The sequence below is a fragment of the Melospiza melodia genome, chromosome 19 (genome assembly GCF_035770615.1).
Source record: "Melospiza melodia melodia isolate bMelMel2 chromosome 19, bMelMel2.pri, whole genome shotgun sequence".
In the NCBI taxonomy this organism is placed as follows: Eukaryota; Metazoa; Chordata; class Aves; order Passeriformes; family Passerellidae; genus Melospiza; species Melospiza melodia.
In genome coordinates this window covers 2,520,472-2,545,930 of record NC_086212.1, presented here as the reverse complement: position 1 = coordinate 2,545,930, position 25,459 = coordinate 2,520,472, and the positions used below count along the sequence as shown (strand labels likewise).

The following is a 25,459-nucleotide window of genomic DNA, read 5'->3' as shown; positions in this document are numbered from 1 at the left end:
AAGCAATAGGGCTGAGTGATTCCAGGTCACTGAGGCTGGAAAAGATCCAAGACCATGGAGACCAACCATTCCCCAGAATTTCCAAGTTTGCCACTAACCCACGTCCCCAAGTGCCACATCCATGCAGCTTTTGAACCCCTCCAGGGATGAGACTCCACCACTGCCCTGGGCAGCTGTGCCAATGCCTGCCCACCTTTTCCATGAAATTTCCTCCAATATCCACCCTGACCCTCCCCTGAAACAGCTCAAGGCCATTTCTTGTCCCATCCCTGTTCCCCCTGGCTGTCCCCTCCTGTCAGGAGCTGTGCAGAGCCCCCCTGAGCCTCCTTTTCTCCAGGCTGAGCCCCTTCCCACCTCCCTCAGCCCCTCCTGGTACTTTAGAGCTGGTCTTGACACTTCCCTGATTTGTCTGTGGAATCATGAATGTAGTGAAGATGGAACAAGCCCCTTCCCAGAGGCACAGAGGGAGAAAATGAAGCAGCCAGCACAGGTTTAACACAGGAAATTCCAGTTAAATGTACAGAAAAAAATTTTCACCGGAGGGTGGTCACATTCTGGGAGAGAAGCCAAAGGAGATGATGTGATTGACCCAAGGCAACTGAAATTCTCCTGGGCTCAGCATGGCCCTGGTATGAGGACAGGGATGAACCAGAGACCTCCAGGTGGCCCTTCCTAATCCAGTTTTAGGAATCCATGATCCAAGAGCAGAATTATAGCCTTGCACTTCAGCATTGCACATTTCAGCTGTGAAATGGGTTGAGATGCCAAAGTCCAAGTAGTGGAAACTAAGGAATAAGTCAGTCCTTATTTTCCTACTGCACTTGTTCTACCAGTGACATTTTCCACATTTTCCACCACTGTCACTGTGCCACAAGCACAAGGTGCACATCACCTACATTCAGATGAGTACTCAACTGCTGTGTGTCTCTTGAAGGATAATCACCATTAATGATTATGGAGTCAGTTATGGGGACCCTAATTCAGTTCAAATTGGTGCTTTATAGAGGTCAATGCAAAACAAAACCATGAAAAAAGCTGAACACTGAGCAGCATCTTGTTTACTCATCTCTTTTGTTTCCTCCTCCAACACTTCACACCCCCCCCTCCCCACCATCTGTTCCAACTGATCACTGAGGTTTGGGCATGAATCTGAGAATTTCAAGCACTTTGTAAACATCATTCTAAAACTTTTATCTTCTTACATCCAGAAACAGAGGCAATCTGCAGTGCAATGCTGGACTGGAGAGGACAGTGGCAAGTAAGGGCTTCCATGGCATATGGAGATAAATCTGTGTGATCATCCTGTAAGATTCAGCCCTTCATATATTTCCTGAGAAGCAGCTTTTCCCAGCCCCAGCACAAGATGCAGAGCAGCCACAGCAAGAGCTTTTGCCTTGAGGACACCCCACGTGGGTACATCAAATATTTCCAGTAGCTTAAAGATCACACAAAGGTAAACAAATCCATGGCAAATCCCAAAATATCTCACTGCACAAAACAAGTCAGGCCACAGTCAGATCTTTAATAAAAGCACTTGAAGTCAGTGACAAACATGATACAGCAGACATGACGACTAAGAGAAATCAAGTTGGGGGTATCAGTGTGCTGCTGGTGTCTGCAGAGGATTGAACAAGGCCCCTAAACCCAATGATCCCCTCAGTGGCTCCTCAGCTGCTCACAACACTCTTGAAAGCTGCTAAAAGTCTCTCTTGCCTCACCCCTCCTCAAGCTGGCATGGCAGAAGCACAAAATGGTCTTGGTTTTGACCAAAACCAATGAAGTAAACCCAGGAAAAAGCTCCAGCTTTAATCTCTGAACAGGAGGCTGAGTTGCTTTTACAGCAAGGAGACCAAGCAACCCCTTATCCTCCCAATTTCCTCCAGTTTCACAATATGCACTTTACCAGGGCACTGCTGTGGAGAGGGCCTGACACTGCCAGTGTGCTGCTGGGATTTACCTGATTGGAGCAGGGCATGGCAAAAGCATCTCCCTGCAGAAACCGTTCCCCACCCCATGGTGAGCTGCTCAAAGCTGACAGCCACTTGTGTGGCAAGACTACACATTCTCATTCAGCCACCTTCTGTCCTGCTCCCCTCACTGGAGCATTACAAACCAACAAAAGGTGCACAGGATCCTTTTCACTGCGACATTAGCTAAGTAACCAATTCTAATTCCAGGAGTCAGTGACCCTCATCCACTGACGGGGCCCTGAAGGCTCCCTGGTAAGGGGAGGGGTTGTGCAGCACTGAGAGGAAAATGGCAAAAGGCTTGTCCTCAGAAGCCCAGCACACACAAGAGCTTTGGAAGGTTGTATCCCTGCACTTTGGTCTTTGGGCAGTGCCACCTGCTCAGTATCTGTAGTGGTCTGGCTTGAAGGGCCCATCCCTGGACAAGCCCAGGTATTTGGCCTGTTTGTCACTCAGCTTCGTCAGCTTCACACTCAGCTTGTCCAGGTGAGCAGCAGCCACAGCTTCATCCAGCTGGAAAGCAAAACATTGAGATAAGAGCATCAGAATAGAGTTCTAGTAGTTCAGGAAGTCACAGTCCAGGGGGCAAAATGAATATGTGCAAACCAAGAGCAGCAACAAGCGGGACTTAACCTGACACAGCTTTCTTCCTGCCAACATCCCTCACCTGTCTGAGCACAGACCTGCACCTACATGGAAGAGCCTTGTGTTTTTGAGGGAGTCAGGTTAAGTGAAACAAAATTTTATATAATCAAACCCATTTCAATCTCATTTACACATTCACATCCATCCAGCAAGCAAAGAACAGAGATCAAACTCTTCAGATTATCATTTCACCAAACTGGAAATTGTTTTAAGTTTCCACTACAAGAACACCTGGACATACTACACTGTCATCCTACAATATTATGAGAGTCCTAACACTGGAAAAAAATTCCTGCCCTCTCCAGATATCCCATCTTAGGGGCACATGAATATAATGAAATTCACTCCAGAATCTCCAGTTCAGCAAGACTACTTGTATCCACTGGCACTGTCTGAATGAAGAATAAAACAAGGTGGGCTGTAGGACACAAGCACAGAAAGGTTGATATAATTTCTTTATCCCTGAGGTGTCAGGTAGATGTGTAAACTGAAGAAACTGAAAAATATAAAATGTTAGAATGCAGTTAAGTGCTCCAAGAGCAGGTACAGGAGAGTCAGAAAACAAACAGGAGGATGCTGACCAAGCTGCTGTGTCAGGGGGATGTACAGCCACAGGGGATATTCAGAGGGAGAAAGGACAGCACAAGCAGGCATCAAGGACAAGTCTGGCCATTTGTAATTCCTGCAAAAACCAGGCAATCATTGCAGAGGAAACAGATACAAGGTAAGTCTAAATCCCAGCAGCACAGAGAAGACCAGCAATATTTCCCTTATATTACTTTAGTAGACATGAAAGGCTGCAATATAACTGAAGGGCAGTAGATCAACAAAACAATCAAGGGCCAGCTTGTGAACCAGCAGGGCCTAAATGATTCAAAAACTAGTCCTGGATTTCCCCCTCCAAGACCTCTGGTAACAAAGCCACTACTCTGAAGTAATACCATGCCATAAACCAGGTAAAAAGCTCCATCTGCACAGAGGGTAACTCACTGCAGCTCAGCCTGCTCACAGTGACCACTGTGGACCTTTTCCCTTGCCTTCAGGGAACCAAAGGTGACAAGACAGAATCAGAAACCTAAGGGGAAATGGTTGAAACGGTGGCAGTGAACCATGAATTCCACCAAAGAGTCAGGCAAACCATGAAAAAATGAAAACCTAAGGGGAAGGAAGGTCTGTGTTTAGAAGAGAAACAAGTATTTAGGCCTAGTACATCCTGTCAAGATGTCATGAAACAAAAAAAGGAGGGTCAGAAATTGTATTCTCATCTGGTTGATTAGACAGAGGTGTGAAGCTGACAGGTGTATTTCCAGTGAATTTAAGACAGATTTCACCCACTTGAAAAGGAATGGAGTTCCTGACAATTCCCAGATGAGGTTTTCAAGCAGCAGCAGGGATCAATTGTTTCACAGCTGCTTCAGCTTGGGGACCTCAAGACTTAGACATAGAGACACAGAAATTCAGACAAAGGTAAGCAGACATTCTCACCTAAAAATCAAAGCTAAGCAGGACAGATTTGTGCCAAGAACATAGAGACAACAGTTTTCCTGGATTTCCAGGAACACATGTTGCAGAAATGTGTGCAGGTCTGTAATGGCCAATCAAAGCAATATTCTTGCAGTCAAAGAAACTGCAGGGTGAGGTACTTGGTAATTGTTAAGTCTTGCATTTGGACCTCAGAGCAATTGGACAGAACAAGGAAAGGCACTAACCCAGAAAATTATCACAGAAAGTTCTTTTGTTGATTCTGACAAGGTAACTGCTTTATTCTTTGAATAAAGCCCTCTGTGAGGCACAGGGGGTCAAAAGCGTTTTGTCACAGTGGATGAACCTGAGGAGATCACTGCCATATGCTCGCCCCTAACAGGCAAATTGATATTTAACTGCTTTGGGCATTACTTCTCATTTCTATGTATTTCCAGTTCAAATATGCTTACTAAAATTTGTTATTCAGTGAAAGGATGAAGTCACATTTTATCAGCAACACTGAGATCAATTTTCAAGAGAACTGTCAATAAGACTGTTCCTTTGAAGACAAAAATTGTGGCAGTTTGCTGATCCACTCCTGCACTGCATTTCTGGTATGCTTTGCTTGATCCTTAACTGATGAGTTTGTAAACTTAAGTTCTTCAGGAAACACCTCATTAATAAGCCCAAACATACACATTCTACTTCCCAAATGGAAAGTATTTTCACATTTACTCTCACACCTGGTTGTGCTGCAAAAGCAGTGGGATTTAACTCCAGCATCTTTTTCCATGAACCATCTCAAATTCTCAGTCTTGTTTTGGAAAATTAAAACCATGTTAGTTTTCTAAAAGGAATATGCAAGCTGTGACACAATCCAGACTTTTCCCAAGAACAAAGAACACAGAGATAAGTTTAAAGGGAAATCTAAGGGAATCTGTCATTAATATTTTGTGATGTTATTAAGACCAGATTGTGATAAGCTCTCTCAGGTGCAAATGGGATCAGGACTCTATCAACCACAGTAAAAGGGATTCAGTTTCACTCCAGCTTCAACTCTGCCCTTTGCTGCTAGACATGTTTGTAGAAGGAGCAAGCTGGTTGGCAGAAGCTCTCCAACAGCCCTAAGGCAGCACAGGGCTTCCCAGCACCTTAGAGAAGGCAGGAAGTGCCTGGATGCTCTGTCACAAGTTCCCAGTACTGCACACAGAAGAACAGCCCATTCACACGCAGCACACCAAAGCCAAACATCCTCTGAAGGACAGAACCTTCAATGAGCTCAAGCACCAACAAAGCCACACTTCAAGCTGCCTTCCTTATCAGCACTGTCGTGTGGCTGCCACTCACCTTCTTTGGCAGGAAGTGCACCCCCACAGCATATCTGTCACTGTGTGTCCAGAGCTCGATCTGTGCCAGCACCTGGTTGGTGAAGGAGTTGCTCATGACAAAGCTGGGGTGGCCCATGGCGCAGCCCAGGTTCACCAGGCGGCCCTCAGCCAGCAGGATGATGTGGCGCCCGTTGCGCAGCGTGTAGCGATCCACCTGTGGGAGCAGCAGGGCCACGTCAGGCACGGGGCAAACCTGGGGCTCAGGGGGCTTCCCTGCCCCTCAGCAACTCAGGTGTAACACAGACACCCCTCCCTCCAACCCTGCTGTTTGCAAAGCCTGCAGCAACCTCGGCCTTCACAGCACACACATCTTGGCATCTGCTTCGTACTTCACCAGCTCCCCAAATTCACTTAATTCACTCAACCAGCTCTCCAAATTCACTTAACTAGCTCTCCCCACTCATTTAACCAGCTCTCCAAATTCACTTAACTAGCTCTCCCCACTCATTTAACCAGCTCTCCAAATTCACTTAACCAGCTCTGCCCACACTCCCGATTTTTCTACATGCCAGTGTAGTCCCAGCCAGCTGTGATGGAATGTGCTGCTAGCAGTAAATCCCAGTTCATCTGCACCCACTGGTCACAACTGGTGTGTGGTGACAGGGAAGAGGGAACACCTCTGCATGCAGCAGTCCTGAGCTCTGGCATCTAACACAGGTAACAGCTGGAGCTCTCAGCCTGCTAGGGTCCCCTGGAACTGTTCCCACCTCTGCAAGGCCAATACATAAAACAAAGAGCTGTTCTGGCTCCTGGTGTACCCTGCTTTGCTCTTGGGATGATCCTCCCCAATCCACCCCAGGGACAGCAGGACTCTGCACACAGAATCCAGGCTCAGATGGGCTAAGGAGACAGGGCCCCAGCTGTGAGAGTCCCACACAACTCAGGAGACAGATAATGTCACTGTCCCACACAGCTCAGGAGATAATGTCACTCAGCATGTGCCCAATTGCCTGGGCCAGACTGGACTCCTGCAATGTTAAATTTAACTCTGCTTCTCCTCTGCACCTCTCATTAGCTCCTCTCTGCCCTGCCTTCACCCTACAGGAGGTTACAATATTAAAGCAATAATGAGACACCAACATGGCTCATAAGTCACAAGAATATTCAGTGTTAACTGGTATTTATTGCTCACTTCATACCAAGCATTTGGGAGTAAAACACTTTGGAAATACTTGAAACACAATCAGCAACCAACTTTGACAAAGCCTAATGCTTCAGACCGTTTATCTTCTACTAGCACAGCAGAGCAACTGTGACAGACCTAAAAGAGTCCTTACTCACAGCTGTATTTAAACTTCAGAAGTAAAAGTCATTTAATATTAAGTAAAGCACAACTTTCAATTTTGTTCTTAAAGCTTTGGCCTGTTCTTAAAGCTTTGACATATGATGAAGCTGTAATTGTAACAATGCAGTCTTCTGAAAATCAACCTTGTGCAGGACTTCAGCAAGATGCCAAGAGCCATCCAACACAAACCATGTTTTTTATAACAGGTATTTTGCCTTCAGAGCAGGGGTGTGCCTCCACCTGCCTGCCCCAGCTATGCCTCAATCACAGCACCATTTTCTGCTTCTCAGGTTCACATGACAGATTATTATGGTATCAGCACAACACATGCAGGCAGTAACCACCTCAAAAAGCAGCCCTAAATCAGCCTTGATTCCTCCTGCCCAAAAGCACTCAGCAGGTGGGATAGGAATGATCCCCCCCTGAGCAGCTGCAGTTGTTATTTTGGATGCCAATTTTCCATTGCTGACCAGCAGTGACAGTGCACAGTGCACCCAAAAATCACCATATGGGCCATAAGGAGATTATGGGAGGAAGTAACAAAAGAAGGAACCAGATGGGAAGCAAAACATGAAAAATCCTAAGAACAGCTACAGTGTTACTTATAACAAACATTGCATTTACAGACTGAACTACTGAAAGATAGTTGAGCAGTTAAAGTAGCATTTCAGTTTTGAAGTCTAAATTGGGTGGTTTAGGTGTCAAAATCTTATATCCTTACATAATACCCACATAACTTGCCCCTGGACAGCTGGATTGTGCATAGAACCCCATACCTTCAGCAACCTGTGCTGACAGGAGTCATTCAATGCTCAAAGGGGAACATAGAAAATGTAAAATTAATGTAAAATAAGTACAAAATAGTAGTGGTACCAGCTGAGGCTTAAGTCAGTACTGTGGAAACCCATCTCATATACAAGCAGACAGAACAGGCTGATTGGCAAACTCAATAAATTGCTCCAGAAGTAGAATTCAAATTATCCAGGCAATAAGCTCCTCTCCACACTTAGACAAATGCCCCCTTCTTTTTCGCCACTGGAATTTACTTGGCTCTGAACTTTCTGGCTGCTTTGCACCTCCCTTCCCATTATGTGGGAATAACTTACAAGCCAAAGTTCATTGACCTTGACCTTTCCTTGCCCTCTCAAGTTGAGTTTGTGCTGCAGGTCAGTCTCTGACACTCAAACACAACTGAGCAGGGCTGCAGTGCAAACCCAGAGCCAAACCAACCTGCCAGTTTTTCAGTAAAAAGCCTATTTCCTCCTTACCTGTCCTCTGAAAGCCACACATCAGTCACAATGGCACAGTAAGATGTTTTTCTTATTAAAGTATTAAACATCTCTTAAATCAGGCCAGCACTGGTACTGAAACTTTCATGCTGGATCCAGTCTCAATTATTCTGTACCTCCAGCTGAAGTTAACCCCCCTCAGCCCTGGCATTAATCCTCTCATCAAGAGAGATGTTCCTCATAGAAAGTCAGGGGTTTTTGCTCTTTTACTATGTTCCCCTCTCTGGTTCAGGATACAGAAAAGAAGCTGCCAGGTTTTAGTAAAAATCTGAATATTTAGAAAGTTAGATTTCTTCAGCATTAATCCATATGGACAACCCTGACCCCACTTCCATCCTTTTCAAAAGGTAATTTAGTTTTTTTTTTAAAACAGAAACTTGTTACAATTTTCACACCTGGGACCACACTGCACCTTACTACACTCTGTCATCAATGCCTGACTGGCCCCTCAAAGCAAGCATTTAAAAAGGGATTTACTGCCTCTGTGCAGAGAGTTTGTATGGTGCCATATTAACACCCACTTAAAGCTTCAACAATGTGTATTCTTCAATCAGTTCAAGGTTTAATTTTAAAACAACCTGAGCACAAGCAGGTACCTGTGAGCTCCTCTAGAAGAGCTGCTGAGCAGAGTCAGCTCCACTAAGGCCATAGGCAAGAACAAACCTGAACACAGTGACAACTTGAGGGTGTAACTCCAGCCCTGGTTAAGGCCATGCAAAGTGACCCAACACACCTTTCACAGGTGCTTAGTCAGACTTTGATGTAGGTGGCCAACAAGCCACAGGGGAGTTATGAATATTGGAAGGGCAGATGGAGATCTGAGAGGTGTGTTTGGGTGTGGTGTTATTAAAAAGTACAAAACATGTCCAAAAATCCTGCTATTAGCAAGGGCACTTCCTCTTCAAAAGGTAACCAGAAATCCCTTACCAAGTCAGATAAAACCTGGTTTGCTTTATGGATCTCCCTCAATGCTGGTGTGACAAAACAGTTTTGATCTAGTTCAATTTTGTTTCTTTGCTCTAAGGCACACAGTTGAAAAGCTGAAATTTTCAGATTCTGATTTCTCTTGTGCAGCTTCAGCCATAGCTTAACACAAATACATGGCAGGCATGCAAGCTGAGCAAGGGTAAAACATCCTGCCTGCTTTGCCCACAAAGGTTTCTAAAATGAAGCCACCAAGTCTGGAAGAGAAACCTAAGCTTGGCAGAGCACCAGGTAGGCTTTCCTGAGGCCTCAATTTCAGAGTAGATTAAAAAAAACACACCACACTTTGAGAACAAAGAGGTGTGAATTTTTTTCAAACCTTGACAGAATCCCCAAAGTCATTCCACTGAGATTCCCTTAGGACCATGACTGTTCTGCAGAGCAGTACCTGAACTAACAGCTCCACAAGAGGAGATTCAGGTCAGGCACCAGGCAATTTATGGGCTCTGCTCTTAAGCTTTTTAGTGTGTCTAATGGTCTGCTCTGTATTTCACATCCACCTTGCTTTTGGAAGCTGAGCTATGGCACTCTTTCCAGCTCAGGGCTATTGAAGCAAGCACATTTGCATACCCCCTTGGCCATGCCCCAAACATCAAAGCTGAATGGACTTGATGCAATTAATTGTCTCCACAACCACACTAAGGGTAGGCTGGCTCCTGTCTCTCAAGCAAGTGGGAACACATGGAGGAAGATGTACCCATATCAGGCACCTCTCTCCAGAGATCACCCTGAGGGCCTTGGGCACTGGCTGGAAGCAATTTCTTTCATGCCAGCCCAAGACCATCATGTGCAGCTTGTCCCAGGTCAGCAGAATCTGCATTCAGACCAGAGCAACAGTGGCTTCCAACAAAGCTAGAAACACCAAAGAAGCTGAAGAGAAAACTCTCTAGAAAAATAAAAACGCACTGAGTAGCTACTGGTTTTTTTTTCCAGCAGGAGAGCCTGTGGAAAGGCTGCCTCACCTGAGGTTTGATATTCACTGCCTCCACTGCATTGTCATTCAGCCACTTGGCATCAACTTCCACATCAAAATGGCCAATATTACACACTATGGCATCATCCTTCATCTGCTCAAAGTGCCTGTGAAATAAAAGAAGTTGTATCAAAAGTTAATCCACACAGTTTTCTCCCTCAGCAGATGCTCCAATCCACAGCCCTGAGAAGTGCCCAGCTCAGTAACTGCATTGACTCTCACAAGGTGTGTGGGGCTGGTAGCCCCTCCAGTCAAGCCAAGTCTACTGGAAAAGCCTCCCAAGCTTCTAGGGAAGAACAATTCCCAAAGATATAAAAACTTAGTGGAGAGAAAGCATTTTCCCTATATGGAAAGTAATAACCTTTTGTTTGATTGGTTCAACACAAATACCTGCAGTTATTCTCCTTACACAGAAGAAATAATTTGCTTCATTACTTTGAAGCTCCCAGCAGTTTTACATCTCCTCCCACCTAATCTGATCTTCCATTACAACATGTACAGTCATCATGGCAAAGAAAGGAAGGCGTCTGTGTGGAGCTGGGGCTATAAACTGAGATCTAAGAAGCAGAACCAAACACTGCAGGGCAGTACACTGAGAACAGGCTGGTTTCAGCTGCTGATATGCAGCCACAGATGCAATGAATCACTTTCAACTCTTACCTGCCTCCTCTTCTGTTCATATTTGTCTGGCCTAACACAGAATTCAGCCCTGATGCCTTCATTCTCCAAAAGTCAATCTACCTCTCTGCAGCTTTCTCCATCATTACATTCCATAAGCCAGAAACAAATGCCATGTGGCAGCATCCAACCAAACTGACCAAAGACCAAATTTCTCATTAAACTCATGCTAAATTCTGATGTCCAGAAGTCAGACTGTGTGCTAACCCTAAACACACTGCTGACAAGTTATAAATTTATTTTAGAAAAGAAAATTAACTGTACAGATATGCTTTCACTAAAGCAAGTGGCTTGGCCATACCTGCCCTGCACAATGTCAGTGCAGCCAGTGGTGGTGACAAAGATGTTGCCTTCTTTGCAGGCCTCCTCCATGGTTGTAACTTCATAACCTGAAAAGAGAAAAAGTACTTCTCTACACAACCACCAACATTTATTAACAAGCGGGACACAATACTAGAAGTAGAAAAGTAGACAGAAAGAATGAGTAAAATGTTTCTGCTCACACCAGGCCTGGAAATGATGCAAGGTAGTGGGATATTGGTCTTGCTAAACAGCAACATGGCACAAAACCATCCTTTTCAAATCTGTGGATCTGTGCGTTCAGTGTCCAGAGGTACAGTCTGGCACAGCAGTCAGACTGGATTCAGACGGTCAAATTTGCAAAAGAAGTGTCCCCACACCACCTGCAGTTCTTGGCAGGTATGAACAGAAATGAGATACACTGGTACCAAGAGGCAAAGTGATATGAAGCACCCACAGAAGAGAACAGCTCCAGAACATGCCCTGAGCTCAGCTGGAAAGACAGAGAGCATGGCACTGCTCTTCCAAAAAACCTATAGAGGGTTAAGGCCTTGTGTTTTTTAATGTTTTAATTCCAGTCAAGCCTTATCCCACACTGGAGAGCTGCACAACTCAAGGACAATCCCGCAGCCCTACCCCCCACCACCAGAGTCTCTGAATCCTTGATTCCAAACACACCTTCAAGGTCTCAAGTAACAAGCTCCTTCCCTAACTGCAAGGACAGAATTCCTACAGTTAAACTGGATTCAGCTGTACCTCAGCAGGGACAGGGCTGAAACCCACTGCACCTTTCTTGGCTAGCTCTCACTTACTGCTCTCCACTGACACACAGACTCCGTTAGATGCCTCAGTTGCTGTTATGAATAGAAAAGTTGCCCATTTTTTTAAAAGGTTACAGAGTTCACAGGTTGGGCCAGTTACTGCCAGGGTGGAGTTCTAACTGTTTGTTGTTCTAATCACCTAGTTGTTACTAGTTTTTCGTTAACTATCTGTTGCTGATGGTTCAGAATTCCCCTTTTTGTCGAGTGACTCCCTGCTGCTTCCTGGAGGATGGCACACAGACAGTGCGGAGGAGGGGACAACTAAGTTGGCATGCAAATGATGAAGCTCTCCACCAAACCTAGCAAAAACCCCTAAAAACAATGAGCCAACACAGAACTGAGGGATCAAAATGATGTCTAGATGTGAGGAACAGAATCCAGTGTCCTCTAAGACCCTTTTTACCCCTTACCCTAACCTAAAAAGGCAGCTGGAAAGAGGACCTCGAAAGTCAAACCGAAAAAGTGGGAATCTCCTGGTGCTCTGGTGAGGACAGAAGCCCCAGCTCTGCCTGCAGACAAAGCTGCATTTTTCCTCCTCCTCCGTGCCACTCCTGGGAGCAGCAGTGGCATGAGCACGACCCATCAGTGCTTCCCACCCGAGCTGCTTTTTAACAAAGGCATTAAAAAGGAGAAAGACCTCCTGCCCTGATTATTCCAGTTGCTGCTCTGCTCAGCTCCCACCTTCCATGGCTGCCTGGAGAGCATTGATGGGGTCGATTTCCGTGATGATGACTCTGGCTCCGAAGCTCCGCAGGGCCTGGGCGCAGCCCTTGCCCACGTCCCCATATCCTGCCACCACTGCCACCTTCCCAGCAATCATGACATCTGTGGCACGCTTGATGCCATCGATGAGGGACTCTCTGCAGCCATAAAGGTTGTCAAACTTGCTCTGAGGGAGAAAACAGAGCAGTTTCAGAACAGATGAAGCCACTCAAGTGAAATTTCCTTAAAGAAAGAAAATGGACCTATGTGCAAGTACTAGGAGAGTAATTTAAATACTTTAACCACCATGAGGGACAGGAAGAAGAAAACCTGGTTAGATGTTTTTATTCATCCAGTTTCAGTCTATGGAGTTATATCAAACATAGGCATCAACATGGTGAGAAGCATTTCATAAATACCTTGTATCTACTGACCACGGCTTGGACTTGCTAAAGACTTGTTAGAGGTAACCTGAGTGTCTTTCACACCAATGTAGGTCTGAGTTCCTAAACCAGATCTTCATCAGCTCCCTGCTGCTGTTTATCAGACAATGAACTGAACCAAGTGCCACAGGAAGGCAAAACACACCAGCAGCACATCATCTTATCTCTGCAAGACACATCCAGCCTGCAGAGCAGCAAGCTGCCCACACCAACCAGGAGCAACTGGTTCTTGCAGTCCCAGAAGATCCAAATTACATCCTTCCCCATGAAGAGTTACCCTACCACTGTCAGCTTACCCTAACACTGCCACTCACTAGTGCTCAGACTTGGAGAACCTTAGCAAGCAGCCATTCACAATAATGTTCACTGCAAACAGGACCCCCTGGATTTCATCTCCTAATGCCCCAGCACACAACATCCTCCTTCTGTAACACTGACATTGACAGCCAGACCCTCCAATCAAAAGTACCCAGCTAAGTCAGACATCAAATACTACCTCACCCCTTGAACACCTTCCTAAACTCAAACACACCTTGTTGTGCTAATCTTTGTAATGCTCCTCCTTCTGGAGCCTTTTCTTTTGACCAGGAGAAGGAGCTGTACAAACAGATTTGATTATTTGGGGAGTTACACAGACCAAGAATTTTTAAAGAAGCTGGCTACTACTCTTGTGCTGTGCTTTAGTATTGCAAGGAAGCAATACAAAAAAATCTCCACTCACAGCAAAATTCTGGTCTCAAAGCCTGCCCTGGCTTTCTACAGCCTTAGGGCACCAATCCTTCTTGCTTTTACTTAGCACTGTCTGCTACAGGCAATCCTAACAATAAATTCCCAGAGGCACTAATCTGGTCTAGTGGAAGGCACACCCACAGCACCTGCAGTTCTTATAAGTGTGAACAGAAATGGGATAAACTGCTCATGGCCAAAGTGTAACAAATTATACCTCAGGTCCAGAAGTTCCTGACTCAGTGCCTATAACCATTACCAGAGGCACAGCTGCCATTAATATATCAGAAAACTGTGTTACCAATTCTTCAAATTCTAGAGCTAGTACCAGTTGGTGTCCCTCTTTCCTAGTCCTGCAGATTTTCCATGCAGCATGGAGGAAAAGAGCATGGTCAGTCAGATTTGATTGCTCATCACCAAATCCCACAAATGCAGTCAAAGCCTCCCAGGTGTCTGTGAATTCTCACGCAGGTAAGAGAGCAGAGTGTTGGATGCAGACATCTGCCCCATCCAAAACACATTTGAGTGGCAGAGGGAAAGAACAGAGCTGGCTGCTGTGCCTGCCTTCCCTCTCCAAATGTTAGCACAGGAACCTGGCACCAATTGGAAATATCAAACTGGGAGAGCAGAATTTGTCAGCTCAGTTGCACATTTTCCCAGAGATCTGTAACTGTGGTTAGTACAAATCTTGCACTGTATAAATACCAAACAGTATGTGAAAACAAGCACTTGCTTAGCACTAGAATACCAAATCCCTTTAAGAAGCTTTGTTAGAAACATCTGAATTTCCAAGTCTACCAAACAGTATTAATAATTATTATGCAAGTGGTACAAATCTGGGTGAAAAGAAAGTGAAGAACTTCCTTCAACATTAACTGGACTCCAGCCCACTACCTATGAAGTGTCAGGTGCATGTTAGTGAGCAGAAAGGAGACAGCAAACTGCAGAGAAGGCAGGCCAAACATGAGAACGGCCAACCCAACAGGATAATGTCTGCATGGGAACTTGAAACAGACTCAGTAACTAGACTTAAAAAAACATCAAGATGCATAAACCTTTAGCACACCTTGAATTCCCACTATAATTCATGTGCTGTCAAAAAGCACCACCACCTTTTAAAAAACCATTCCACTTTATTCTCAATGCACCAGGGTTTATCTTGGAAGCAGTACTAAAGCTAAGCAAGGGATAAATCTTTCCCTCCTGCCCTCTCCTTTGCATCTGCTGCTCACAGAGACCAGCCAGAGGCTGACCAACCAACCTTTACCAGCACAAGCTCAAGGAGGTCACACTCTCTTTTCCAGCTGGTATCTGAAACCTGCCTGGGAGCCTTTAAGCTACTCAGAGTGAGGACAGGCTCCTTGCCACAGGTACTGACTGTGCCCAGGAGTCATGATCTCCAAAAGTGTGTTCACATTATTAAACAGCAGAAGAATGGATGTCCTTACATACAAAAAAACCCTTGATGTCCTGACAACAGGGCATTTACAATGACATCGAGGGCTCACTTTTAGGATATGGTGGAAATCTCTGTTCAGAACCAGATCAGGAAAAGCTCAGCAAGAGAAGGAATACTTTCACAGCAATGACAACATCCCAACATCAAGCTGGTCAGAGAGCAGAACACTGCAGAAGGGCTCTGTCTGTATTACCTTGGTGACAGAGTCATTCACATTGATAGCTGGCACTTTCAGGGTCCCATTGGCCTTCATCTTGTACAGGTTGTGAACCCCAGTGGTTGTCTCTTCTGAAATACCTCTAATTCCTATGGGAAGAATAAAAGTATGCACCTTAGTTGGAGCGAATGCTGTGCAAATCAGGTCATCCAGGTGCTGGGAACATCCTTCAGAGGCTTAAATTAAATAATCCCTTGGCAGAGAGCAGGGAAGAGATGAAAACCCTCAAACAACTGCAGGAACACCAGAGGATGCGCTTCAGAGCCACACACCCACACACCTGCGCTGTGCCTGCCCGGCTCCTGGGGACGCAGGTGGGGACAGGATCGGGGCCCGGGGAGGAAACGGGGACAGGATCGGGGCCCGGGGAGGAAACGGGGACAGGATCGGGGCCCGGGGAGGAAACGGGGACAGGATCGAACGAGGCCCGGATCGGCCTCAGCAGCGGCCCCGCCCGGCCGCGCTCCGCGGCGCCGCAGCGCCCTCTGCTGCCAGCCCGGGGGAGGCGCCGCTCAGCCCGGCCCGCACAGAATGTCCTGAGCTGGGAGGGACCCCCAGGATGAGCCAGGGCAGCCCCAGCCCTGCACAGACACCCCAACAGCCCCACCCTGGGCGCCCCTGGCAGCTCCTGGAGCTCTGGCAGCCTCGGGGCCGTGCCCGTTCCCTGGGGAGCCTGGGCAGTGCCAGCTGTTCCCTGGAATCCCGTCACTGTCACAGAGATCAGGCTCTTCCTCTTCTTTTCCCCTCAAAAGAAAGCTGCAACTGCAATGAGCTCTCCTCCTCAGTCGCCTTCAGCTGAACACCTCAGCCACTCCTCATATGGCTTCCCCTCAAGGTCCTTCACCATCCTTGCGTGCCTCCTTTGGACACTCTCTAAGAGTTTAACATTTTTCTTATTTGTGGTGACCAAAATCACACAATGTTCAAGGGGAGGCTGCCCAAGCCCAGAGCAGGGCAGGCCAATCCCCTCCCTTGACCAATTGGTGATGCCACCCACGACACAACTGGTCCTCCTGGCTCCAGGGCGCTGCTCACTCAGAGATGCCAAGTCTGGTCCAAATCCATCCTTACTCCTCAAAAAATCCAGCTGTGAGCTGGTCCAAGCCCAGGCAGGGAAATCAGAGCAATTCAACATGGTTTTCACAACAGAACTCTGACAGACTCCCCAGTGCAGCCTGAGACTGAGCCATGAGACCCTCCCATTGCTCCCCAGACCACTCTGTAGCACGTGAAGGAAATGAGACCAACAGCACTAGGAGGGAAAAGGCTGACTAACTGGAGAAGGCTCCAGAGAGCTCACTGCAGCTTTTTAATACCTGAAGTGGCCTTACAAGATGTGGGCACACTGTTTAGCATGGCCTGTTGCAACAGGACAAGGGAGAATAGTTTTAAATTGAAAGAGGATGATACCTATTTTGCTTTTTTATGAGGGTGGAATAGGCTGCACTGAGAAATGCTCTAGGTCCCATCCCTGGGAATCTTCAAAGGGCTCTGAGCAGCCTGAGTTGAAGCTGTCCTGCCCATTGATTGGACTAGAGAGCCTTTAAAAGGTCCCTCCCAACCCAAACCAATCTGTGATTAGGCTGACTGATCCCCACCACTTCTATCCACCCACAGAGCTCTCGACAGCCCCTCTGCCCTGATGGTCACCTGCTGAGGGAATGCATTCAGGCTTTGGCATATTTATGGCTTGCTTAGAGGAAAAAGGAGAGTTTAAAGTTCACAGTGCAGCCCTGTGCACAGTGAAATGGAGGATCTTTAAACAGTCTCCCAAAAGCATCAGTTTCCAGAATAACTGCCTGGATCATGGACAGTCATCCCCTTAAAGAAAAGCTTTTGTAGGACAGAGCAGGAACCTCCAGTTCAAACCTGCCCTCTTCTCTTCTGGCAAATAAGAGACACACACCTCATCATTCAAAGGCTCTCCAGGTGAGTCCTGAAATTAGCAGATTCTCTTTCCACAGCACTAAGCAGACCTCACATCCCATATGCCAATAGCTTCCCCTCCCCTGGAGGCACCCCAGCACTGCCCCAGGTGCCATTCACAGCTGCTCTAAACCACTCTGCAGCTGCCCCAAGTGCTGCCCACACCACTCATGGTCAATGCCTGAGTGACAGGAGAGCAGAGAAGGGCCTGCAGCAAGGACAAGTTTGAATTAAACTGACACAACCTTGTCAAATGCTCAGACCTGTATTTGTCACCTGAGCAAGTCTGATCAATGAATCACAAATGAGCCAGCCTTCCCCATACAGGGCTTTTGCACAGATGACTTTCCCCATTGGTCAGTTCTTGTTTCCCCTCTTTCCTCCTTTATTTATCTTGGTATTAAGGGCATTTGGCTTAATGGAATAAGCCAACAGTACAAAGGCCATTCTGCCCTCTAACTGCAGGCACACTTCAGGAGAGAGGCAGCTTACTGAGCAGTTCCACACACACATTTAACTCATCTCCTAGTTGAAGGATTACTACTTTCAACTGTTAGCTGCACACTAGGACAGAACTATTTAAATTAGAAGCAGCTGAAGCATGGAAGACAATTCCCTCTGAAATTAGGCCAGAAAACTTATCCAGCCTTTAAATGGCATTTTCAGCTGCCTCATGCCAAAATGTCTCCTGTGTTCACAATCCACATGCTGTGCATGCTCTGCCAGAGTCACTCTCATTCCACCTCTCCAGTGGTCAGATCTCCCCACAAGCCCTTAAGATACATTAGCCTCTGTTAGCTCTAAGATGCCAAAATTGGATGCTACACTTCTTCATTTAAACCAACTTTGCAGTAAAAGGCTAAGCACAGATCTCAGACTAAGAAGATCAAGACTCTACTCCACAAGTCCCATTCTGGAAGTTTTTCTGTTTCCAAGGAGCAATGGACTGGAAGGTAAAACGGATCAAGTTTGTCATCCTCTACAGAGATCAGTCTTAATTTACATCAGCATCTTCACTGACAAACTGAATGAGTATTTAAGATAGAAACTGTTCATTTTCCACAGAAGGCTACAGGTGGTCATGACTTCATTCAGAACTGCACTAAGACAATGGGTAAGAAATGCATTAATGTAAAACTGTTAATTGCAAACAGACATTGAGCACTTCTAGAACACAGCCCTCTTCCAGGAAGCTTTTGGCATGACAGCAGAACTACCTAGAGGTCATTTTCAGGTAATGGGCTTAGTGAACTACGGCCAGGACAGGTCACTGCAGCTACAGAGCAGAAGTGGGAACAGCTCCTGCAGGTACGAGATTCTGGTCTTGAACTAAGGAATTTTCACAGCCTGTTCGCACAAGCCTGTCCTCTTCCCCCACCTCTTTTTACACACCCCCCACCCAAACAGCCTCCCAGGCAGAACTGTGCCTGCCAAAACAAAACACAAGTCACCTTTCAGCAGCTGTGGGTATTTGGTATGAACTAGGTTGGTAAGATCTCCACCATCATCCAGAATCATGTTGAGGGGCTGCCCATCCTTGAAGTACAGGGTCTGCTCGATGCACCACAAGTATTCCTCATCTGTCTCCCCTTTCCAGGCAAACACTGCATGGGAACAAACACAAACCATTAGCCAGTTTCTTACTCAGCATGTAGTGAAGCAGCCAAAGGAAGATTTCATCAGCAGCTCTCAGTAGCAGCTGACAGACAGATGATTATCTGTGCCTGCAGGCCAGCAAGGACGTTTGCACTGAAAAACAGACCTCAGAATTATCACTGAGGCCACAAACATGGTCAAAATTTTGAGACTTCATTGTTCTCCTTATTCCTCTTCCATGTTAAAAAGGAGAAGACAAAGCAAACTTAAGCAGACTCACATCCACAGCACCCCACTCGTTAGAAATAACCACTGGACAGAATGATACAGATAAATGAATACACAACCACAGCATTTTCTAGCACAGCAGAAAAGAGGGACCAGATTTCAGCATGAGCTAAGCAGCAGAATATAAACTCTTCACCAACTCTGAGTTTAAATACTAGTCTCTCTAGCCCAGCACTAAAATCCAAGCTGAGGTGCCTCATGTGCTCTAATCAGGGTGTACTTCTATGTCAGTACAGCCCCAGCAACAGGCTGCCACCACTGGTATGTTGCATCCACTAGGATTTGTTTCTTTCCAGGCATCTGTACTGTCTTCCTGCTGTACTCAACCCTCAGAGGTACTCAGCCACTCAAACACATACTGGGCACATTATTTACAAACCTCAACATTCAGCTAAATCATTGTGTTTTCACTGTTTACACAGAAAATTGCTTGAGCCATGAAGAGCCAATCATGCAGTTGCCTATTCTGAATTAATGTGTGTCAGGATCTCATATTGAAGCCAAAGGACCAGCATTCCTCCAGGGTCTCACAAATTCAGTAAGTGAGGCACAATATTAACAAAAAGAGCAAGTGCCAAAAATAAGGATACAAATGGCAATGTTTGACCAACACACTTTGACCAACACTCAACCTGTAAATGGCTCTTCAGTTGAGTTCTGGGTGCTGAAAGCAGTGAGGAAGACAACCTAATGTCTAAAGAATCCCATGTGCCCCTCTGACATCCCACACCAGAGGCAATGCCTGAAGCTGGTAGTGCCAAAGGAGCTGATGAAGGGATCACTTTGCTGCCATAGAATGTGCCACAGGTAGGGAAAGACCTGTGGCAATAATTAATTATAACAGAAATGAGAGACCCCCTCCCAAAGCAGACTGCCAGGAACCAAATTCAGCCTCTGCCAACAGCTGGGCTCAGTTCCCAGCCCTGAGGATTACATTTCCTTCAGCTGAGTTACACAGCAGACAGCTTCAGGTATTTCTCTTGATCCATGAGGAATTGCTCCTTATTGGAACCTGACAGTAACAAGACAGCAGCATCCTGATACAGCACCTAAGGGATATTAGGAACAGCAGGAATACAGTTGGGCTAATTCTAGCCTAAAAATATCTTGGTTATTGACCCTGCCACTGTGACAGGGCACATGGCAGTTCCCTTACCTTTCCCAATGCCTATTTAGCACAGAGCTTGCTGGAAAGCACCAAACACACCCAGCTGCACACACCTACACACCACTCCATTTCATCACCCAGCCCATTCCATCATCTTAATGAGATCTAACAGAGCCCAACAGCAGCAGCCTTTGCTGGGAGACCTGGGCACAGGCTGATGCAACACAGCCTGAATCAAATGTCCTGGTTTGTAAAAGCCACTGCTTCTGACAGGCTGTTTCTATCCTCAAGCTTGGTCAGAAGATCTTCATGTGTACAGTTTGATTTAGCAGGAACAGGCAGTATAGCCAAACTCAGCCAAACCAGAACATGGAAAACTTACCAGGGATACCAGCTTTTGCAATAGCAGCTGCAGCATGGTCCTGAGTGGAGAAAATGTTGCAGCTTGACCATTGTACCTGGAAAACAACCAAGTTTTGTTTGCTGAACAAAGTTCTGAGATATCAGGGACTCTCTAGCAAACACAGGACTTTAAAAGGGAGCAAGAGCAGAAGGAAATTAGTGCAGGTTCCTGCCTCTTTCAGTAGCTCTACAAAGACAAGGTGAGAACTGGGTGTCTGACTAAGTCAGGGAAAATAATGTCACATGGAGAGAATGTGAATGAGCTTTAGTTGTGCCATATATTCAGCCATCTCCTTGCTAACAAGCAGTTCTCCCAGACACCCAGAGCATAATCCAGATCTTCAGGGGTGCCCACAGGGTGGGTTTGGGAAGTTTTGGTGAATAAAGGTGAGATTTTCAGAACAGCCCTACAGCAAGTGTCCATTGAGGGTATGGACATGCAGCAACACACCTGCTGGCTCTCACAAGGGTCAGAAATGCAGCTGAAACATTACACTCAATCCAGGCATTCTCTAAGATTATGCTCACCCACCTCCCACTCTGTGTTCCAGTCATGGAAGCTTTTCCAGCTGAGCTAAGTGTTTTCCTCAGATTTCATAACTAGGCTCAGGCACCTAGAAAAGCAACAGCATGTTGCTGAGTTGCACTGAAAAGGATCTGCATACCTACTGCAGCTCACAGCACCACATCCCAGAGCCACATACCCTCTGCTACCCACAGGGTTGACTGGCAGCTATTCACAGGTTCACTGGTTACAGAACTTGAGAGGGCAATAAGGCACAATCATCCAGCCTGTTTTCAGGTACTCATCCACTCATCCTACCTGATCAAAAAGTGACATTTTGAAGTAAAGGGTGCAGTAGGAAGCAGCCTACACTACCAACACTTGTCATGAAAACACACCTGGAAGGAGCACAGGAAAACAAAATCCAGAACCTAAAGCTGCACCTCCTCACCTGGGTTTCTGCAAGTTCCCCCTATACCAGCAGCTGACATCATGGGGGGAACTTGCAAAAACCCAGGTGAGGAGGTGCAGCTTTAGGTTATGGGTGTCATGACATTCAAAAGTATACAGAATACCTAGATACTGTTCACACTTCAGATTTGATACAGACTTGTGCTAGGCTAGAGCCTAGAATAACTGGAACACCTGACAGACTCAGACCCTCGTATTTACATCACTGGCTACGGAAAGGATTATTTTTTGTTACAAATTATGAAGCACAGAGTATTTATTCTATCCTTATTAATCCAGCCAAAAAATGGGCACCAAGGTTATTATGCTGCAGTGAGCCACATGCTCTTTACATGGGCTGTGATTTTATCAGTTTTATTCCTCCCTCCCTGGCACCAAAGTTCTGACAGAAGAGGTGAACCAGGGCTGAATCCAAACTGAAATCAAAGCCTAAACTAATCCACAGGCATCAGACAAGGAATTCACACAGCAACACACACCTTTAAAGGTACAACCACATCTTAGAGAAACCAAGTCTCTGCAGGTACCTCCCTGAATGACTTGGATGAATCCCATGTATCACTGATCTGGGGTTATGCTCAGCTTAAAGCAGCTTGGCAATGTTTAACTAAGCACACTGCTGCCTCCTAGGCCAGCCATACTGGGATGCAGCAACCAACAGGAGCAGCAAGGAGCTGTCCCAAATTTCAATGGCTACTGCTTCCTTTTAAATCCTGAGCAGGGACAGGAGTTCCACATAGAGTGGCTGGAACAAGGCCAGGACTGCACCTCCACATCAAAGCTCTCCTTCAGCACTGCACCATTTGCAATCACAGAATCACAGGACAGCTCTGAACAGGCTGGGGAACACCTGCACAGCAGCATGTACCCTGCCCAGGCTGACCTGACACGGTGTCCATGCCTACCTCCTCCTCTTTTTGAGGAAACACCTTCACTGCTACGGAGGAAACTCCTCCTTCTCCCAGCACCTTTCAATCAGCATGACACTGCTCAATTCCTAACTGTTCCCAGAGAGGGATCCCACATAGGGCACCTCTGGGCAGCCAAACTGCAGGAAGAAGGAACTTCAGATCATTTACATACTTGACAATCCATTGAAATTCCAGTCAGCTCCCTGCTCAGCACACAAGCAATGCAGATTGTGCTCAGATACCTGGCTCTCCTCATGCCCTGTACAGCAAACACTCAGCTGTGATGTCTGAACTCCACTCAGCAAGTCAGGCATGGGACATAAGGCAGTAAATGCCTTCTAAGTATCTCAGACTTTAATATGGATGAGTAACTGGTCCTTAGGCACACAAAAAATTCAGTGGGGATCCCAGCCCTCGGTCCCTAAGCCACAGCGCACCCCTGTTCTTTTCCTGCACAGCTGAAGGGCCAGCACGAGCTCTCAGTAAACTTCATTAGATTTTGCTGACTTTACCAGGGCAGAGTGGAGTTCTTAATACAGGCTAATCTGTGCTGGAGGCAGTCCCTAGAGCTGCAGCATGAGCAGCCACAGCACTGCAAGCCCGAGCACAGCATGGCGGCGTGGGAGCAGCTGTGGGCACTGCCCAGAGGCACAACAGGCATGTAAAGCTGCAGCTTGTCCACAGGAAACACACGCACCCACACCCCAGAGGTGCTGAGGGCAAGGAACAAGCTTCTTGCTCGAGGAGAGAAGACAATCCATCCACGTGGAGATTGCAGCCTCATCCAAAAAGCACAGACGTTTGCCAGGATTCCGTAAGGTGTTACATAAGCAGGAGCAGTGACCTGGCAGTGTGTTACCCAAGAGCAGAGGGAGAAGCTCAGAGGCACGTTACCTCAGCCCCCAGCACGATGAGGGTCTCTATGAGCACTGCTGTCTGCACAGTCATGTGGAGGCAGCCGGCGATGCGGGCGCCCTTCAGGGGCTTGGATGCAGAGTACATCTCCCTCATCTTCATCAGCCCCGGCATCTCATTCTCTGCAATCTCAATGGCCTTGCGACCCCAGTCTGCAAGGCTGATGTCAGCTGCAAGAGAAGCAGGACAGGTGTCAGAGTTTGAATAGCTGAGACCTTGGTATCTGTTCACACACTTGTGGGTAGGCACTGGCTGCAACAGCTGAACTGAACACCCAGCAACAGCTGGGAGACAGAGTTGCAGAAAAACCAGACCCTATTCCAGTTATTTCCTGGTTCTTTGCTATGGTACACAAGTTTAGACCAAACTTAACAGCCCCTCATGCTACTGTGCAAGAGGGTATAAATCAATATGTGCACTGTGACCTAGTGCACATACATCCCAAGGTCCATGAATTCAGTAAGCCACAGCCTTAAGCACTTTTTACAGACATTCCCCAAAAGTCCCAAAACTTCCTACAGAGACTGACTTCTACAGTATTGACCTGAATGTGGGGAGGGGTTGGCTGTAGGGCACTGGCTTCCCACACTGAGAATGCTCACTAAGAGTGCACCAGGAACTGAACCCAGCTTAGCTCCCCCTCCTCACAGCAAAGCTGCAGGTCCTTTCCCTTAGATCCACAAAAATTATTTTAAGTGACTGTAATTATCTTAGTCACCAGCCTACTTCTACTTTTGTAAGAAGTACCTAGAGCAGAAAAGTCCCGCAAAAAATGAGCAAGAGAGATTTCTGACAGGCTCACTACATTCATCATGGATGTCCAACCCCAGCCTTAAAAACACAAGGGTCAAGCAGGTAATGCCCAGCTGCATCAACTCTGCAGCACCAGCCAACACAGACTGTCCTTCTTACTTGGTTTGAGACTCTTTGAGAGATTTCAGAAGTTCACCATTTCATTTAGATCACAGTCAGATGCTTTTTTTTGTCACCTACCTCGTGAACAGAGATTGTTTAGAGCACCAGAACTCCGAGTCAGACTGCTGGGTTTAATACAGACACACTAATTGCATTTTGCTGCAGAACGAAGCCTGGGGCCATTGAAGCTATTGCACGTGCTAGAGCTGACTGGAGCACAGCCCGTACACCACTGGGACTGAAAACTGCCTGCAAACAGGCCACGAAAGGACGACAGAAACAAACATATCAAGAGAAGGAGATTTAATCTTACCCCTGTTAAGGGCTTGGTAGCCTTACTAGGGCTGCTTTAAAAACATCCTGCAGTGTTTTAGGTTCAAAGCCTCTAGGGTAAATTATTTATGAATCTGAGCCTTACACACCAATGTTCTTTGAATGAAGCCTACAAGGAACACCCAATGCTTTATAAAAACTGGGGCTCTTTGTGAAATTTTAGGTCTACAGAAATACCCGCCAAAACCTTCAGGGCACATGAGTCAAAGGTCCCAGGATGGGAAATACTTTCACCTTCGGAGCTAATCCTGTTCCCGCCAAGGGCTCTGAGCGGCGGGGGAGGGACTGGGCAGCCGGGCCGGGAGAGCGGCACAACCGCGAGTGGGAAGGCGGCGGTGCCGCTCCCCGAGCCCCCTTCCACCGCGGCGGCTCCCCCAGCGCACAGGGGGCTCGGACCCGGCTCCGCCGCGGGCAGGACCCGCCGTCCTCTCCCCCGCGGCCGCATCCAGCGCGGCGCTGCAGCCGCCGAGGCCGCGTTCCCCGCACCGTGCTCGCCCCGGCCCGGAGAAAGTGCCGAGCACGGCGGAACCGGCCCGGAGCTCGCACTCACCCACTTTGTAGGGCAGCCGGTCCGACATGGTGGAGCTGCGTGGCCGGCGGGCAGGAGGAGGCAGCAGCAGCTCCCGGCGCGCTTTAAGTAGAGGCCGTGCCGCTTGCGTGAGGCGGGGCCGGGCTGCGCTTGGGCGCTGGGCCCGGCCGGCGCTTCCTCCGGGCCGGGCCGGCCGCGGGCCCGCCTCCTCTGCGAGCA

At 47.1% G+C, this 25,459-nt stretch overlaps 1 protein-coding gene across 1 annotated transcript; it reads right to left on the bottom strand.

Annotated features, from left to right (window-relative positions):
* Positions 1 to 1,502: 1,502 nt before the first annotated feature.
* Positions 1,503 to 25,383, bottom strand: AHCY (adenosylhomocysteinase). The gene is made up of 10 exons (XM_063172142.1): positions 25,262 to 25,383; positions 23,443 to 23,633; positions 20,642 to 20,717; positions 18,719 to 18,871; positions 15,318 to 15,430; positions 12,476 to 12,683; positions 10,975 to 11,062; positions 9,985 to 10,102; positions 5,424 to 5,618; positions 1,503 to 2,480 (listed from the first exon to the last, which is right to left on the bottom strand). The coding sequence occupies exons 1-10, from the start codon at positions 25,287 to 25,289 to the stop codon at positions 2,349 to 2,351; spliced, it is 1,302 nt and encodes a 433-aa protein (XP_063028212.1). The 5' UTR covers positions 25,290 to 25,383; the 3' UTR covers positions 1,503 to 2,348.
* Positions 25,384 to 25,459: the final 76 nt, after the last annotated feature.

Coding starts and splice junctions, on each gene's coding strand:
- AHCY (XM_063172142.1), bottom strand. CDS start 25,289: ATGTCGGACCGGCTGCCCTACAAAGTGG. Junction 23,634..25,261: donor CCGGCTGCCCTACAAAGTGG/GTGAGTGCGAGC, acceptor CTTCTCTTGCAG/CTGACATCAGCCTTGCAGAC. Junction 11,063..12,475: donor TCTCCAGGCAGCCATGGAAG/GTGGGAGCTGAG, acceptor TTCTCTTTTCAG/GTTATGAAGTTACAACCATG.